Here is a 15,737-nt window from a genome sequence, read left to right on the forward strand (position 1 = left end):
ACACGTAGCGTCAGTCGCAGTCGATTGTTCGATTCGTTCTTGCGTATTTTGATTTTCCACTGAACTTCGTGCCAGCGAGTAGCGTTTTCCGTAAAAGTCAGTGTTCGTGCAATTCGTCGCGAGGTGCATATCGTGGAGGAGCAGAACCCAGTAATTCGCTTTTTTTCCGTGGCAAACGTCATTCCCAATTTCGATCGAAGATGAGCACACCGGTGAAGAAAGTGCCCATTCACCTGCAGGTCAGTTTACCATTCTCTATTTTCGTCGTTATCCTTCCGAACTCGTTTACAAGGACTCGTTTAACCGATCGGGTTACCATTCTGTAGCGAAATTACGTAGAACGGATCGTTTAGACGCAAATGTAGGTAGAGCGAGCTTCCGACCGGCTTGTCTACTGTTACGTGCAGCATCATCGAATAAATGAATCGTATTTATATATTTAAGTACGAACACGCGATAGCTAACATTTATCCAACGACATTAGAATTCACGTTACAATTGTATCTGTACTTTTACGGGATCGATAATTGGTATCGTTACCTTTTCATTTATTACTTTCCGTTTAGCAAGAGTCTTCATCTTACACGATGATATTCCAGTTCTACGTGACAATGTATGCATACAACGAAGTCGTAAATCGTTTTCAGAGGTCAACCGTGTTACGAACTGTAATATACATTTTCGTTTAAATTAAACGTTATGTAAAGATATACGGTCGGTTAAATGTCACGTTTTGTTTGTGTAAAAAGAAAAATCAGGCATTCGCGATACAGAAAGCGGATCCAGTCGAGTAATCATTCACTCGATAATTACCATTCGAGATTAGATGACTTTTATGTAATTGTAAAGTAATCGGCGCCAATGCGCGTTCGTGAACCATATGCAGGCATTTATTGATGCAAACATCACTCAAGTGCTGTTATTATAGCAAACTGATCATGTTTGTGAATTATGGTCTCGTTCAACCGTTTGTAAGAGTAGCGTTGACGGAGTCTGCGGTGCTGCATCGATTTTACCGCCTTTTCATGCGATAATGCCTTTAATACACCGCTACGTGACAATTTCAATATTTCTTTAGATTGTGTTTGTCGTACTTGAATTATTATTTCATAAATTCGAGTTCGTTCGCGTTCGCCAGCTCTGCAAATTAATTTTCTGCTGTATAAAGTTGCGTACAGCGCACAAAGTCATTGAACTTGCGATCGATAGCCAACAGGACGTGTTTATTTAACGATTCAACTTATAACGCGACGGAATTTTACTTTATTTTCGTTTAACGACTTTATAAAAGTAAAAAGCAGATAGAAGTGAATTGATACCGAGTTGATTGAGTTATGGAGTTATGGATTGTATATGGAAACAGGGCGAGGTTCGCTGAACAAGGTGTTGCAGTCTAACCCATCTAATCTGACAGATATTGAAATAGATGAAGGTGATCGATAAATACTGATAAATTAAATTAGTAGGAAAGTAGTTTAGTAACTTCATTGTACAAATATGCATTGGGCATGGAAATTAATTCTACGACCTCAGGTTGTGTAGAGATCAGGTTGAGGACTTACAGAAGGTTGGTACTTTAATATCCCAAAATTACAATTAATTATATGTGTTTAGACTAGTGTTAGAAATGATTTGAATAGAGAGGCCCAGAATTCATTTCTACGCCTAATATACACATTCTCAGTATCAGTGGATACATTCTACTATTACTCTTGTATTATTCTGAAGTACTATTTTGAAGTACAGTATTATTCTAAAGTGCAGGCGATTTAGTTAGCTAATTTTAGGATATACGTATGCGTCTGAAAGTATAGGAGACATTGAAAAGTGAACACATAAGCACAGATGTTCTCTGCGTCGGTATGAAAACCGAAAGTTTGGTCGCACCATCGGCACCGATCGCAAGGTTGCTGCCTTATTGATCCAAGCGTCTTGGTGCCCGGCACCGGTCTATCTCGTAAAAGGAGCTAAGTGCACATCCGCGTCAAAATATATGCGTACATGCCACGTTTATGCACAATGCGGTCTGTACATTCGGCTCAGGTACGATAAACCGTGGTCGTATCCGTTTTCGTCGTTCCTTCTTTGGGAGAACCGAAGCCACAAAACGAATCGCCCCATCACCCAGTAACGTCTCTCGTTTAAATTTTATTCGCCACCTACGGACCGCAAATTGTCATAACATTTTTTCTTTTGAGGATGATAGAAATAGCTTTTAGTGTTTACATCCGACGACGACCTTTAGGGTCGGACACAATAATAAATTCAGACGAATAAATCAGAAACAAAAGATATTCGTTTACTCTCGATTCGATACTCTTTTATATTTAGCAGCGTTTGCATTAATTAGAGGATTAATTATACTGCTTTGTCGTACACTTAAAAGTTCCAACAATAAAGCGATACAATCTCGTCGAATAGAGTCTCTATCTCCGTTATTTCGGTTCACAGCGGACCTGATTCTATAACGTACAATGGGGACAGCGCCTGGGGGTCGCGCGACATGCCCATTCGGCAAAACGAATAGAAATCGTTATTTACGATTAACGCATTTGTCGACGGTCGAATGGGAACGAATGGTGAGATTAGCGGAAGACTTTGTTTGCGGAGAGTTCGGGGGAGTTTCATTTCTGTTCTGAATTACCCAGAGACGAATGTCCAGCTTGCGTAACAACCTTCAAGCGTATATTCTTTTACTATATTCATTTTATTTAACGTTCTCGTTGCGCGGCGTGGTATAGCACCGTGGAAAGTAAACATTCGTTTATTGCAAGAGATTAGATATGTAGTATACATATGCTGTAGTATATACTGTTCCTAAAGTTAACATCAGAAATTGTATATTTCCTTATACATATATGTGTAAAGAGATATGTAAAGAGGAATGTATGATACCAAATGCAGGTATGATAGATAAGTATACATACATAATATACATACATAAGTATGTTGAATGTAAGTATGTTAACATTGTGTTTTGTTCGTAGAACCAAAGACTCTTCTTCAGTCATTTTTTGCTTAAAGAGCAAAAATAGTTATACATTTGATTCTAACTATTTAACCTTAGACACACATCTCTTACGAATAATAGATCTCTATATGTTTGGTAGTTTCTCAAAAGAAACTTAACTCTCAGTGTACGATAAAGTCGTTCAAGTAATCTTGCAATTACTCCAGGCTATTTCGAGGTCTGGGTCAGAGGGGAGCAAAATTCTTATCTAGCCAAAAACTTGGAATAACAAATAAATAAATAAACTTTATTTGCCCAATCCTGGAGCAATTCACACGAAACCAATGAATATCAAAGATAAAAAAAAAATACTCTTATTCTTATTATTTATTATTCCAATTTAATTTCTGCCATCTCGTGGCTGAACAATAAAGTTATACGATCCTCGAATATTCTCCCAAAGCTCGTGAACATTCTTCTTCAATTGGAAGCTCGTTATGCCGATAAAGGAATTTTTTCGACGATTTCTCTGGCTGAGAAAATCGTACGGCACTGAGACGTTGCCGCCTAGGCAAGGGAACGCGGCGAATCAATAGTTCGTCGACACTACGTCGACCTAAAGTCGGAAAAACCACGGGCTGGGATTTTACGAGTACGCACTCGACCAGCAGGCCAGACGATGCCTGCGCGAAATCACCGATTCTCTGTTTCGCGATGCATGTCTCTGAGAAACAGGCTCGCGGAGGTTGGACGCCTTTCTGCTGGTAAAAATAAACGTTGACTGGCATTTTTACCGCTGGCTTTTTATCCCGATTAGAAGGAGCCGCGACCCGATTTACAGATGAAACGAGCCGTTCCTCGCGACTGGAATCGCATGGGGACTCGGTAGCTTTCATCATGAGGTTCTGCGTGGTTTAAATAATTATAAATTAGATTATTGAGATGTATTATTGTTTTCGGAAGTGTAGTGCAGGTACTTAACTATTAGAAGGGTTCAATGAGTGCAGGGTTGGGCTCTGTGATCAGCTGTGATTGTTTCTGGGTATAAACTAATGGCGCCACTGGTAGGTGGCGAGTTCACAAACTAGTGGCAGCACTGGTAGGTGGCAAACTCGTAAACTAGTAGCGCTATAAACAATATGGCGAATTGACGGCGCTAACTAGGTACGCTATTAGTTTATTTATACGCTGTGAATTGAACCTATTGCAATATTCAGCTTTGAACCAGTGAAAACATTAGGTATAAATGTTTTATTAGAGAATCGATACATTAACAGAAATAAATACAAAATGGCGAGTACGCAAACTAATGGCGCCACTGGTAGGTGGCAAACTCTTAAACTAGTAGCGCTATAAACAATATGGCGAATTAACGGCGCTAACTAGGTACGCTATTAGTTTATTTATACGCTGTGAATTGAATCTATTGCAATATTCAGCTTTGAACCAGTGAAAACATTAGGTATAAATGTTTTATTAGAGAATCGATTCATTAACAGAGATAAATACCGTGTAATACTTTAACAATTTAACAATGCTTTAGAGTTACTTGTCCATCGGTTCCATCGCTCGCTCGTGTTGTCGTCTTTTTGCTTCGCCGAGAACTTGACGATGAATTTAGGCGACTGGAAGTCGGTCGGCCGAAATGTAGATTACTCGCATTATTCCCGAGGCATAAATAGACGCGACGGGGAAGCCAGGTGTGACCCGCTGCTGTCGTTTTCCTGGCAGTTCGTACACAAATGGAAATTGGAACGTGTCGTCAGATAGTGACCCTTTTTTTTCACCATTTCATTCGATTAGTTGGACGCGACGATGGATTGCACACAGTCTTCCATAAAAAGGATCTTCGTGATATAAAATTTTTTAAGAAGAATCGCGTGAACAGGAGGTTATGATAATAAAATTAGAAGAACGTAATTAATACATTAGAACTTGTTAAAGGATACAGTGGTATTATTGTCTTAATTACCTACTAAAAATGTTTTTTAAATTACAGAATTTATGAAGGAGGCTGAATTGGACAGGATGTTACGATGAAAGATTAATAGAGCCTCGTTAACGTTGTATTAGAATTCGTTAGAAGATGCAGTAATCTCACTATCTCGTTTTCCCGAGGTACGTTGACTCGGAACGTTGACGCAGAAAATTGGGTAGGGCATTTCCACTCTTGGGAAACTTTATCTAATCTGACATGTACTGCTCAATCCTCGAAACTCTTTTCCACCGGGTCTATTCGCGAAGTATTACGCATTCTGCAACCGACCGCGATGTATTACCGCCACCTGAAACGATAAAACGGCGAAACGTGTACACATAGTATGCTGGACACATATCGGACGACGTTCCTGAATACACTCTCTTTGATTGACGGCTTACGCTCGTAATTATTTTTTTCTTTCACTATATATGGTGTCTCAAGATTTCCCAGACTAGATATCAGTATGTTCCGAGCATGCAAGGAAGGACAAACATTATGTAAACAGGATCGTAACTTATTATTAAGAACTTGTCTTCCTTATTCTCTTACTAGGAAGTTACTGTTGTTTAGATAAACCTGAATGTAAATTATAGAGGACAACAAGTATGAACAAACAGAATAGAGTATTAGTTTATAACGCGTGGTCGGTTTGATAAGAAATAAATTTAAATATTACATTTTCTGGTTGGTAGTGTCTTCGTGTCTTTGCTTTTGTTCATTTGGGTCGTACAGAATCGGTATCCAAAGTCGCGTCAACTGCGTTTCCGTGTGTTTAGAAATTGTCGTCGATAGAAAGCGCTGTGAAAATCGGACGTTATGTAATGTCACGCAATTCTTGGCCTCTTGAGCCCCATCCATGTATTAAACGACCGAATGTTATGCACCGTTAGAGCTAGCTGATTCGCAAGGCTTATCCTGCAAGAGGGGACACGCGCAAATACACCGGGGTTCGAAAGTATTAAGCACCCATAGAACTTTGAAGCACGTGTAATTGGGTATCAGTAATTTTCCCGTTGTCCGACATACTGGTAGGTTCGAGTTGCAGCTGAACATTATTTTAAAACCAAAATCAAGTTATGAAACAGAATATTTGAATCTCCTCTAAAATTTCGGTCAACTAGAATAGCCTAACGCGTTTATTGTATCGTTGTAGATTAAAGAAGGCAAAGAACACAGAGAAGGTAAAGAAAAGAACAGAAAATATACAACATACTGATTGCGTTAGACAAACTGGTGGGACTGAGTAATAGCCGTTTTACAACCGAACCCCAAGTTTACACCTACAGTGAAATATGGTGATGAAAGTGTCAGGGATCGACGAAGTGTTTACGCGTGGAAAACACATATGCTACGAGACATTCTTGACTCCGATTCTGCTGTTCTAAAAAGTATAACTGAGAAAGGATTAAAAGTTGTACGATTCTCTGCTACGAATGAATGATACGACTACCTTAGAAAAGCACAGAATTAACTTCCACGGTTAGTAAATCTGCCTTTTCTAATACTTTCAAGCTCATCTATATGCTTGTCGCCAGTTCTCATTAAGCCACGGCGATGTTGTAGACACGCCAGACACGCGAGTTTCCCTCCTTTAATAGCGAACGACGGAAAACTCCCTTTTCCCTCCGTGAAAGTAGCTAATTGTCGTTCTTCTTCGATTTCGCGCGTGCAGACCAGCTGCGAGATACCGTGACCGAAGAAATCTGGTTTTAATTGGCCAGTTCGCGAACGAAGTGGAACGCCACGATGTTTCAACGCACGCGACTAACGCGACTATGTTTAACGCGACTATGTTTAACGCGATTGCTAACAGTTTGCAAACTATCCAAACGAAGCAACCAGATGAGGAAGCGATTCCGCCCGCGATAAGAATAGAGTTCGGGGTTCGATCGTGCTAGAGTCGCTACGGGCCTGTTCGTTTCGATGGGAACGCCTGTATCGTGTTTGAAGGAATTTAAACGGAAGGATAAGTATATTAGTTGGATGGTCGGCACGTTTATTGGGTCGCAGATGAAATTTATATAGAGCCTTGTTAAAATATCGTTGGATTTACTTGGAGTATTTACTTATAATTTTAATTTAATTGCAGAGGTTTAGTTTAGATTCTGTACTAGTTCTGTACCCAAAGAAACAATTGTACCCCTAAACTAAGGAACGATTGAATTGCCGCATTGCATGCGTAAGGCAGATGCGCAGAAGCAAATGCAGCTCTGCTACCGCATTGCGCGGCAGTCGGCGAGGAATCTGTGCATATACCTTGCGTTTGAATCGTTTCTTTCGCTTATCAACGCAGTTTTTCTAGCTTAACATACAAAACGTAAACTTTCAGGACGAAACATTTGGAAGAATCGATATTTCAAGACCACCCATGGGAGCAGTAAATTATTTTTGGCACGCTAGGAGCGAAGTCTGTCCCTCCGTAAGGCTTCTAGATATGTATTTCAATATTTTCATCGGAAGGGACCGCCTTGTGTATACTGTAGGCAACTGTAGAGTCTCGTGGCTCGATAAGATCTTCTATTTGGTCGGGTGCGTGCTCGTGCAGACGAATTCGAGGCGTGTAGCCGAATTCGAGGCGTGTAGCCGGGAAATGTTGGCGATATCGATTTTGGCAGGGGCGTATTTCTGCGGAGCTTGTTAGTTACAGCGTGGTAACGTTTCATGGTGTTCTAGCGTTTTTATACTCGATTTTCTTCTCATAAGAAATTAATTCAGCCTCTCCAGGCCCGATTCTAACGTTCTAACGTTCTCTGGAGCGGCAGAGCACTTTTCCTCAGACGTTAGATGTAAAACATCATTTAATTTCAAGGATTTAGAACACAGATGCATCGCAATGTCAAAAGAGCCTTTTTTTTTAACCCTCAAAGGGCGTCCCTTTTTAACGTCTCAAAGGCTCGCTTGAATGCATCGAGACTTTTATGCGCGGAATTGTCGGTTCTTTGCAGAAGTGGCTGGAGGGAAATTTCTTAAAAATCGCGGCGGCGTACGGGCAAACGTATTTTAAGCCGCTGTCCGCTGAAAATATCCGAGCAGAGATCGCCCTGACACATGAAACGCACATGTTCGCGCGCGTGCCTAATAATTATACCGCGAGGATGACAAGGTCTCCGCCTACGCGAAACGCGGCAACGAGGTCTCGATATTCATTCGATTCACACGGCGTTCGTCGAAGGTTGCGTCTAATCTTCTTTCTTGCTGAATGAAAGAAACATTGCGACGAGGAAAATGGGAATGGAAATGGAAACGGGGAATACGTCCATGTCGAGGTTGGATTCATTCCAGTGGTCGTCTGCTAGTATATGAGAAGCGTCGAGAATTTATATTTTAAATGAAAGTAGAGGAAAACGAGGGAAGACGATAATATAGTCCTTATTTTGTGGCGAGGGACACAGGCGAGGCCTCGCGCCCCAAGACCACTAGGTTTATCGACCCAAGTTTTAGGAGAACATTAGTTTAATTCCAGGAGCTCCGTTTCGTTTCTTCGTACGAATCTACGTTGCTTTGATTATCTTCTAGGGAAATTTCAACGGTAGAACCCCTCTTTCACTGTATTTCTCATTGGTTTTGTTTGTCAATCCTCTGAAAGAATCCTTGTAAAGTTTTCCTACAGGAAAATCAAATACGAATTCGAACATTCAACCACCAAATAATGAAACTCCTAATACAAAAAGAACCAAGAATCTTTTTTATCTTCTCTCTTTCAAAAGATAAAGCTAGAATAATCTTAATAGAGAGATGTTACTCTTCATGCACTCGTTATACAACCTCCCAAAATGTGCGCATAATTCCCTAAAATACACAAAAATGAAAATTTCAAACCAATATCTTTAATCATTTTTAGAATACGAAGATCCAAGTGGCCCTAGTCTTTTAACCAGCCTGGAACACCTCCCTAAGTGAGACATTCGGTCGACGCCCTTCCGTCGCCGTCGCGACGCTTGGAAATCCGGTTTAAGGGACTACACCGCGCAACACTTTAGAGTAGCAAAGCAGATTGGGATCGATTTCACGAAAGCCTCGGTGTTAACGGTGGTTCAGATTCATGCGGGGGACGGAGCAATTTCACGGGGCGGAAACCATCGCCCCCCATGAAGGGTTGGTTGCACCGTTGCATTTACAGGAGCGCGTGGCGATGGATTGTCCTTTTATTTTTTTTCCCCTGCGCCCATCGCCGTTCTCCCCTGCACACTTTTATCTTTGCCTGGATGGGGAAAGCCTAGGGGTGGTTGTCAAAAGTCCTTCACGCAGTCTGGACTCCTTTCAATTTACCTCTAGCGGACGTAATGTCAAGTCAGTGTGTAAGGCCGTCGGGGATGGGTCTCTGCTTTGTATATTCTTATTGTTTCTCTTTTTATTTGTTTCATTAGCTCGTGGTGTTTAGTAGGACACGCGTGTAATATAACGAGTTGAATTAATAATTTATAGTTGAGGAGTCTCGCATCTGTGTGCGAAGGGTTGAATAACTAAGTTCAACTTTTATAGTTTTCTTTGTATATATACCATTCTCTGGTGATGAAACGCAAGCCTGGTTGACTTGGGGAGTGTAGACTCCTCACACGTTTTCCTCACCTTAAAAGAAGGCGTATATTTTCTTTTATTTTTATTTAAAATATCAGTGTACGATACTTTGAATTCACCAGAAGTCACAATGTTTCTTTCATTCTTCTCAGTCTATTTATATCATCTAAATATAATTATTTTTTAGAATAGATATCTATGGAAATCAATTATTTTCACTGCAAGAAATATGTATACTGAAAGGTATCAACTCAGGGCCACTTAGCTAATCAAAAAGATGGTTGTACTCTCGAGTGATCGCGTTTGATCTTTAGGAAGTGGCCTAACCAGGCACACGTGCTTGGGTCGAACGATTAGGCACACCGGACCAGGATACGTCGAGGCGTGAAAAGAGGGGTTGCACTTAAGTGAAGAGAACAAATGCTAGAAAAGAACAATCAAACGAGGGAGTAACCTTCCCTTTTCAAGGATTTCGAATTTCATACTGCTCGAGCAGACCTGAATAGGATAATTCAATTATCTCTGGCAATCTTGAGAGTCTTTACGGTTGAGAGGAATGCTAATTTATGAACTGACCTAATATCTAAAAAAAGAACCGTACTATATACAGGGCCAGTTACCTCACTCGACCACGAAATTTTATATAAACTGTTGATTGGAGAGAAAAAAAATATTCGATATCAATTTTCTCCGTCCTTCCTTATCTTTGCATTTTTAAATTCGCAAGCTAACATCGCCAAGTCAGAAAGTATCAGATTATATAATCATTACGGAGATAAACTTAGTTTCTTGTTTGCTCTCTGCAAGTTTCACAGATAATTGACGATAAATTGTACGTTACTTGGTAATCTCGAGTATGTAACTTGAAGATTTTTATTTTACTCGAAGAGAAAATAATGCTACCTATTTACACGGTATTCTACGTGACGATATAACATTAACACGAAGCTCTTGAAATGTCTGAACGTTACGCGAAACACGTTGCTCATCGCCAAGCTAGGTGATTTACCTTCCGACTGATTTTCAGAGATCATTGTATGCTAATGTTCGGAGTAGGTCAACGAAAAACGCGATTTTCCCTGGAAGAGAAACTCCTCTGTTCTTTTGAATGAAGAGATGCATCGTCGTGTGCGCTATGGTGGTACGGTTATCAGTCGGAGCACATCGCGTACTGCTCTAAATCCAGCATTGGCGGAAGTGCGTGAAGCGTAGCTTCTATTATATACTGATTGGTATACCATAGCGTGGAGCAATATACGCACGTTAATCGTCTACACCGGATGTTGGATCCGACGCACGTTGCAAACGAATATCAAGGACAATATGCGGGAGGCTTGGTTACTCTCAATGGAAAGCAGTTTCAACCGAGGCGAAGATTTTCCTAGACGGTGCACCGATTACGACGGCGCACGCTAGACTGATTAGCGACACATGGTAGACTGATTAGGGGAGGGAACGGGGTGATCGCCTGTAATTGATTTTTACGGACAATCGAACGATTAGGTTCCTGAAGGGGGGAGCGAGTTGAGGGGGACTGTGCAGGGAAATATTTTGAGAAGGTAGAAAGTTTCTCTTTATTTTTTAGGAGTGGGTGTGTTGATCATAAGGGAACAAGTGTAGCAAAAGAAGGATAAGGATAAGGATAAAGAACCTAATGAAATAAATTTATAGGTTCTTTTTATTTTGTGTTGTCAGGCTTAAACTAATTGTAACTATTCCTTATGGCTATGAGCGTGTACCTGTGAGATTTGTTAACTACTTTTTATAAAGTTTGGAAACGACTGTTTCAAATAGCAACGATAAATGAAGTCCCGTTTATCGTCTTCGTTACTTTCGCGGTCTCTAAGCCTGTCAGGTTGCACACTTTTCTCAACATGGTTGTTTCAGTCGAGCTGCTTTCTTTCCGAGATTCGTCGGTCTGAAAACCTGTTCCTACAACAGTTGCTTTCAGTGGCATAGTTTTCTTTCTTATCTGTTGCAGCTTTCCTCAATCTATTCGATGATCTCATTGTCAAACATTGCGCCGCTCGTAATCCTCATATCTCATATCTGTTAGATTTCGCTTGGACTGTTCAAATAATCGTATATTTTATTAAACGTTCGCGGTAATAAAAGTTTCATTTTGTTGATTTAGGAATATGTTAATGTTTAAGAATGTTAAAATTTCTTAAGCTACCTTCACAATTTTATATTCAGTATTTTGTTTGCCACCGAAGATGATGCTTCTTCACAATTATGGACATTTTAATTCTCGCGGATTCTCTGGACACGAATATACAAGTGATATACGATATGCAAGTGTTATGCAAATGAACTCTGGGTAATAAAAAGAAATGAAAATAAAAATAATAGTAGCTGCAAAACTTAAGGAATTCTTTGGCTATCGATCGACGAGATTTCTCCATGGGAAACATTTGCGCGGACTTCTCGTGTTTCTGTAATTTCTTATTTTTCCTTTTGAGAAAAAATACCTGTAAACTGATATCGACCGTTTTATTTTCAGAGCGCGCAAAACAGGCTGCTGATCAAGAATGGAAACGTCGTCAACGAAGACAGCATCGCTGCCATCGACGTTTACATCGAAGACGGCATCATTAAGTAATCTATTGCTATATGCATGTTAGAGTACCCACACACGCGACCAATCCTATTAATACATTAACAACTTTTTGTATTGTTTCATTATACCATCCTTAGTCGATCGATTCCAAAACATGTGTCAGCTTATATTAAATATTGGGTTGTCCGGAAAGTCCATGTCGATTTTTGGTAGGTGGTACAGGTCTGAATATGTCGTAATGGTTGAAAACAAATAACACGTATACATCCCTTAAAAGGTGAAAAAGTTGTGGAACAAAATGACACCTATGTAATTCAATAAATTCATGTATATTTATTATATATGCCTTTGAATTTTTCTTAGAAATTGGCACGAACTTTCTGGACAACCTAATATATTCCCTTCAGATATCACAGACTAGACAAAAGAAAGATCCATGGGCCTACCAAGGAAAGCCACAAATATGTTAAACATTGCACACGTTAGTATAAGGCCCCTTAATTTGTGGAACAAAGAAAACAATACCAAATATCAGTAACCAAACGCCACCACAAATGCATTCAACGTTGTACTCATTATAGCCTAAGGCCCCTAAATTTGTAGACAAGTGGCTAGCGTGCCCCTAGACCCCTGCGTTAAGACAGCCCTCTGTACACACTCGAAACGAAAACAATTTATGTAAACACGCGTTAGAACCGCGACCAGGTGTCTCGACTCGCGGCCACGGTTCATTAAGTGTCGCGTTTCGACGTTCATGCCGACCTCTCGTGTATCTTTACGTAAGCCCCCTTTTTTTTCCACGAGATCGTCCTGGGACATTCGAAGCGTCGATGTAAGCAAACAAACCTGCCGATTTACGTGCGAACGATTAACATTTCATTCGGCATTCAGCTCGCGTGTTTGCTCGCCCCTTTACGCAAGCGAAACGCGATACACGCCGGTCGTTTTATCAATGAGCGTGGCGAGTCTACCGTCGGACAGATAACACGTCGATGGCGAGCGTAATTTGTCAAACAACCGTGACATCCACTGTCTAATAAAAGACTCTAATATTGGGATTACTGCGACGGCCTTGAACGGACGCCTCGATTAGAAACCGTTCGCGTGGCGACGAGTAATATTGCGAATGTCTAATAATAAGTGGTTTTTGCCGCGCGCCTATTTCCATCGATCGCGTTTACTTTTCGCGGCTCCAGCGACGATCGAAGATTGATCGACCTTGGAAGCAAGTGGAGGATTTTTAACTGGTGTGAATTTTGAAGCGTGGGACAACATGGGATTTTTACAGTAGAGTTGGTCGATTCATATGTATTTGGATTATTGGGAGCTTAGAGAAGATTTTTGACTGTGAAATCAAGTTTTCGTAGAGGATTGGATTGCTTAAAAAATATTGAAAGCTTGGGGTATATTTTAGACCTCTATTCTGAGCTGTTCCTCTCAACCGTTAGCACATAAAATTTATACTTGAAACGACATTAAGATATATTGAAATTTCTTCCTCCAATGAATGTATAGAATAACTACCCAATTAAATTTCCCTATGAACAAGCATGAGCCTTCGTCAGGATGATAAAACAGTCCTATAGGTCCTAAAATCCACTTGCATCGCAACAACGTCTTCCAACAATCTCATTTCCAAAGAAAGCACGCGTAAGAAAAAGCCAAATGCCTTTGTCACGAAGAGTTTGAACTATATAATCATCTCCAGAATCGTGTCGTCATCCAGACAATGCAGAATCGCGCTTTCTTGTTCGCATAGAACATCCTAGAAACGCGTAGCACGCGTTCCAGGGACGTTACCATACAACCATAACGAGAATGTTTGTGTTCCTAGGCAAATGGGACGGAATCTGATAATACCAGGCGGCACGAGGGTAATCGATGCTCGGGAGAAGTACGTGATGCCTGGTGGCATAGATCCTCACACCCACTTCGAGTTGGAGCTGATGGGAGCCAAGTCTGTGGACGATTTTTACCAGGGCACCAAAGCAGCTGTCGCAGGTGGCACGACGATGATCATCGACTTCGTCATCCCCAAGAAGGACGAGTCTCTGTTGGAGGCGTACGAGAGGTACAGAGAGACGGCCGACCAGAAAGTCTGCTGCGATTATTCGCTCCATGTCGCCGTCACGTCCTGGAGTCCAAAAGTGAGCCTCGAACACGTCGACTTAAAGCCTAACTGAGGCCACAAACGCTATAACTTATCGTACGATCAATTGTGCAACTGCTGTCGAGTAGAACTGTTTGTACTGATAATTTTTAAGTGTACAGCAAGGTCCACGATAAGAAAATGATATTTACCACGCAGTTATTTTTGAGAACAACTGTGTACCATCCTGATCGATGGAGATCAAACAGATCGAGGTAAAGATTAACGCCAGCCGGCAACGATTTATCGTACGATCAATTGACCAACTACCGTCCGATACCAATGTTTACCCTGACGATTCTAAATTACACAAGGCGCGAAGAAAATATTCCGCGCGGCTCTCAGGAATAAATTTGTATATCTAGATCGGCGGAAATCTGTTATTTATGCAACAGTCGTGTCTACATTAACATACTCGGTAGATAAACAAGCTAAACCACGTATAGAAGGGAAACAATACTACTTAAACTGATTTTAAAAGAAAGTTTTACCAGGTCGGTTAATGTAACGTGTAGAGTCATTTCTAGCCTGCTGTTCAATTATAGCGTGCGGGGGTTGTTGCACAACCTGTTGTACGACTAACCACGCAACTCGTACTGCTCATCGTACAATAAATGATTACGTCAATGGTGCCTTTGTAAAGTAAGGCACGTTTAATTGAATCGATAGCATTTGATACTGTAGAGCGTATTCGGCCTCTTCGTAATATCGGAAACCCCGCAAGGGCTTGGGAAACACCCACTGAGATACATTAACGAGATCTAGCAACAGCGTTGAAACGACTGCCAGGTCATCGCGTATGATACAGTTCACACGCGCTGGCCGTTCTATTTAGTCGTCCAGAATGAGATAATTACCGTAACACGAGTCCTTCCTAGAAAAGAAAGCATGCATGCCCGTCGTGACCCCTTTCTTGCGACTTTAATGCTCAGCGGCACCGTTTCACAGAGTTACTCGGTTCCGTGGAGGGTTTTTGTACGTATCACAGGGTCAAGAAATAATTATTTAATCACCTTAGAGGATCAAATATAGAAATCACGAAACTTTAGTTATTTATTATCATGCATATACTAATAATAAGTTGAGAATATCTATTGTTGATATTTGGACGCCCGGAAAGATTTTCCTCTACGCAAAGTCTCGCTACCAACTCTAAAACTCTAAACGTATCAACGTTACATAGCAGAGCACTAGTGCGACCGTCTCGCAACGCCTTCGAGCCATAAAACTGTTATTAATTAGTATCCCGTTCGCCTGGGATACGTCTGCACGCAATGGCGCATTGTCCTCTCCGTTGACATTGAACGTAATGGCAAACGGTGTCGCGTCAGCTCTTAAATAGAATTTACGTAATCCGTTACCGTTTGTCGGAAATTACGAGGAGGATGCTGTCCACCTCGAATGCTTCTTTTGTTGAACGCCATTGGTGGGAATCAATGCGGGAATTAACAGAAAAATCGCGTCGGCGATTGATTGTCGGTCGGTCGGTCGTAACCGGGAGACTCGGAACATCGATCAATCGGCGGACAGATCTCTGGGGATAGATCGTTGGACTTGAAACGAGCCTCTGGCCTAGATG

The 15,737-nt window shown here is 41.1% G+C and overlaps 1 protein-coding gene across 2 annotated transcripts in view; it reads left to right on the forward strand.

Annotated features, from left to right (window-relative positions):
• The window catches only part of LOC128887935 (dihydropyrimidinase), a 24,517-nt gene continuing 8,780 nt past the window's right edge, over positions 1-15,737 (forward strand). For both annotated transcript variants that reach the window (XM_054144450.1, XM_054144451.1), the window contains exons 1-3: positions 1-239; positions 11,953-12,047; positions 13,844-14,156. In XM_054144450.1, coding sequence (XP_054000425.1) covers positions 201-239; positions 11,953-12,047; positions 13,844-14,156 — 447 coding nt within the window. In that variant the 5' untranslated portion in view covers positions 1-200. The remainder of the gene's footprint in view (positions 240-11,952; positions 12,048-13,843; positions 14,157-15,737) is intronic.

Source organism: Hylaeus anthracinus, unplaced genomic scaffold (assembly GCF_026225885.1).
Source record: "Hylaeus anthracinus isolate JK02 unplaced genomic scaffold, UHH_iyHylAnth1.0_haploid 11989, whole genome shotgun sequence".
NCBI lineage: Eukaryota > Metazoa > Arthropoda > Insecta > Hymenoptera > Colletidae > Hylaeus > Hylaeus anthracinus.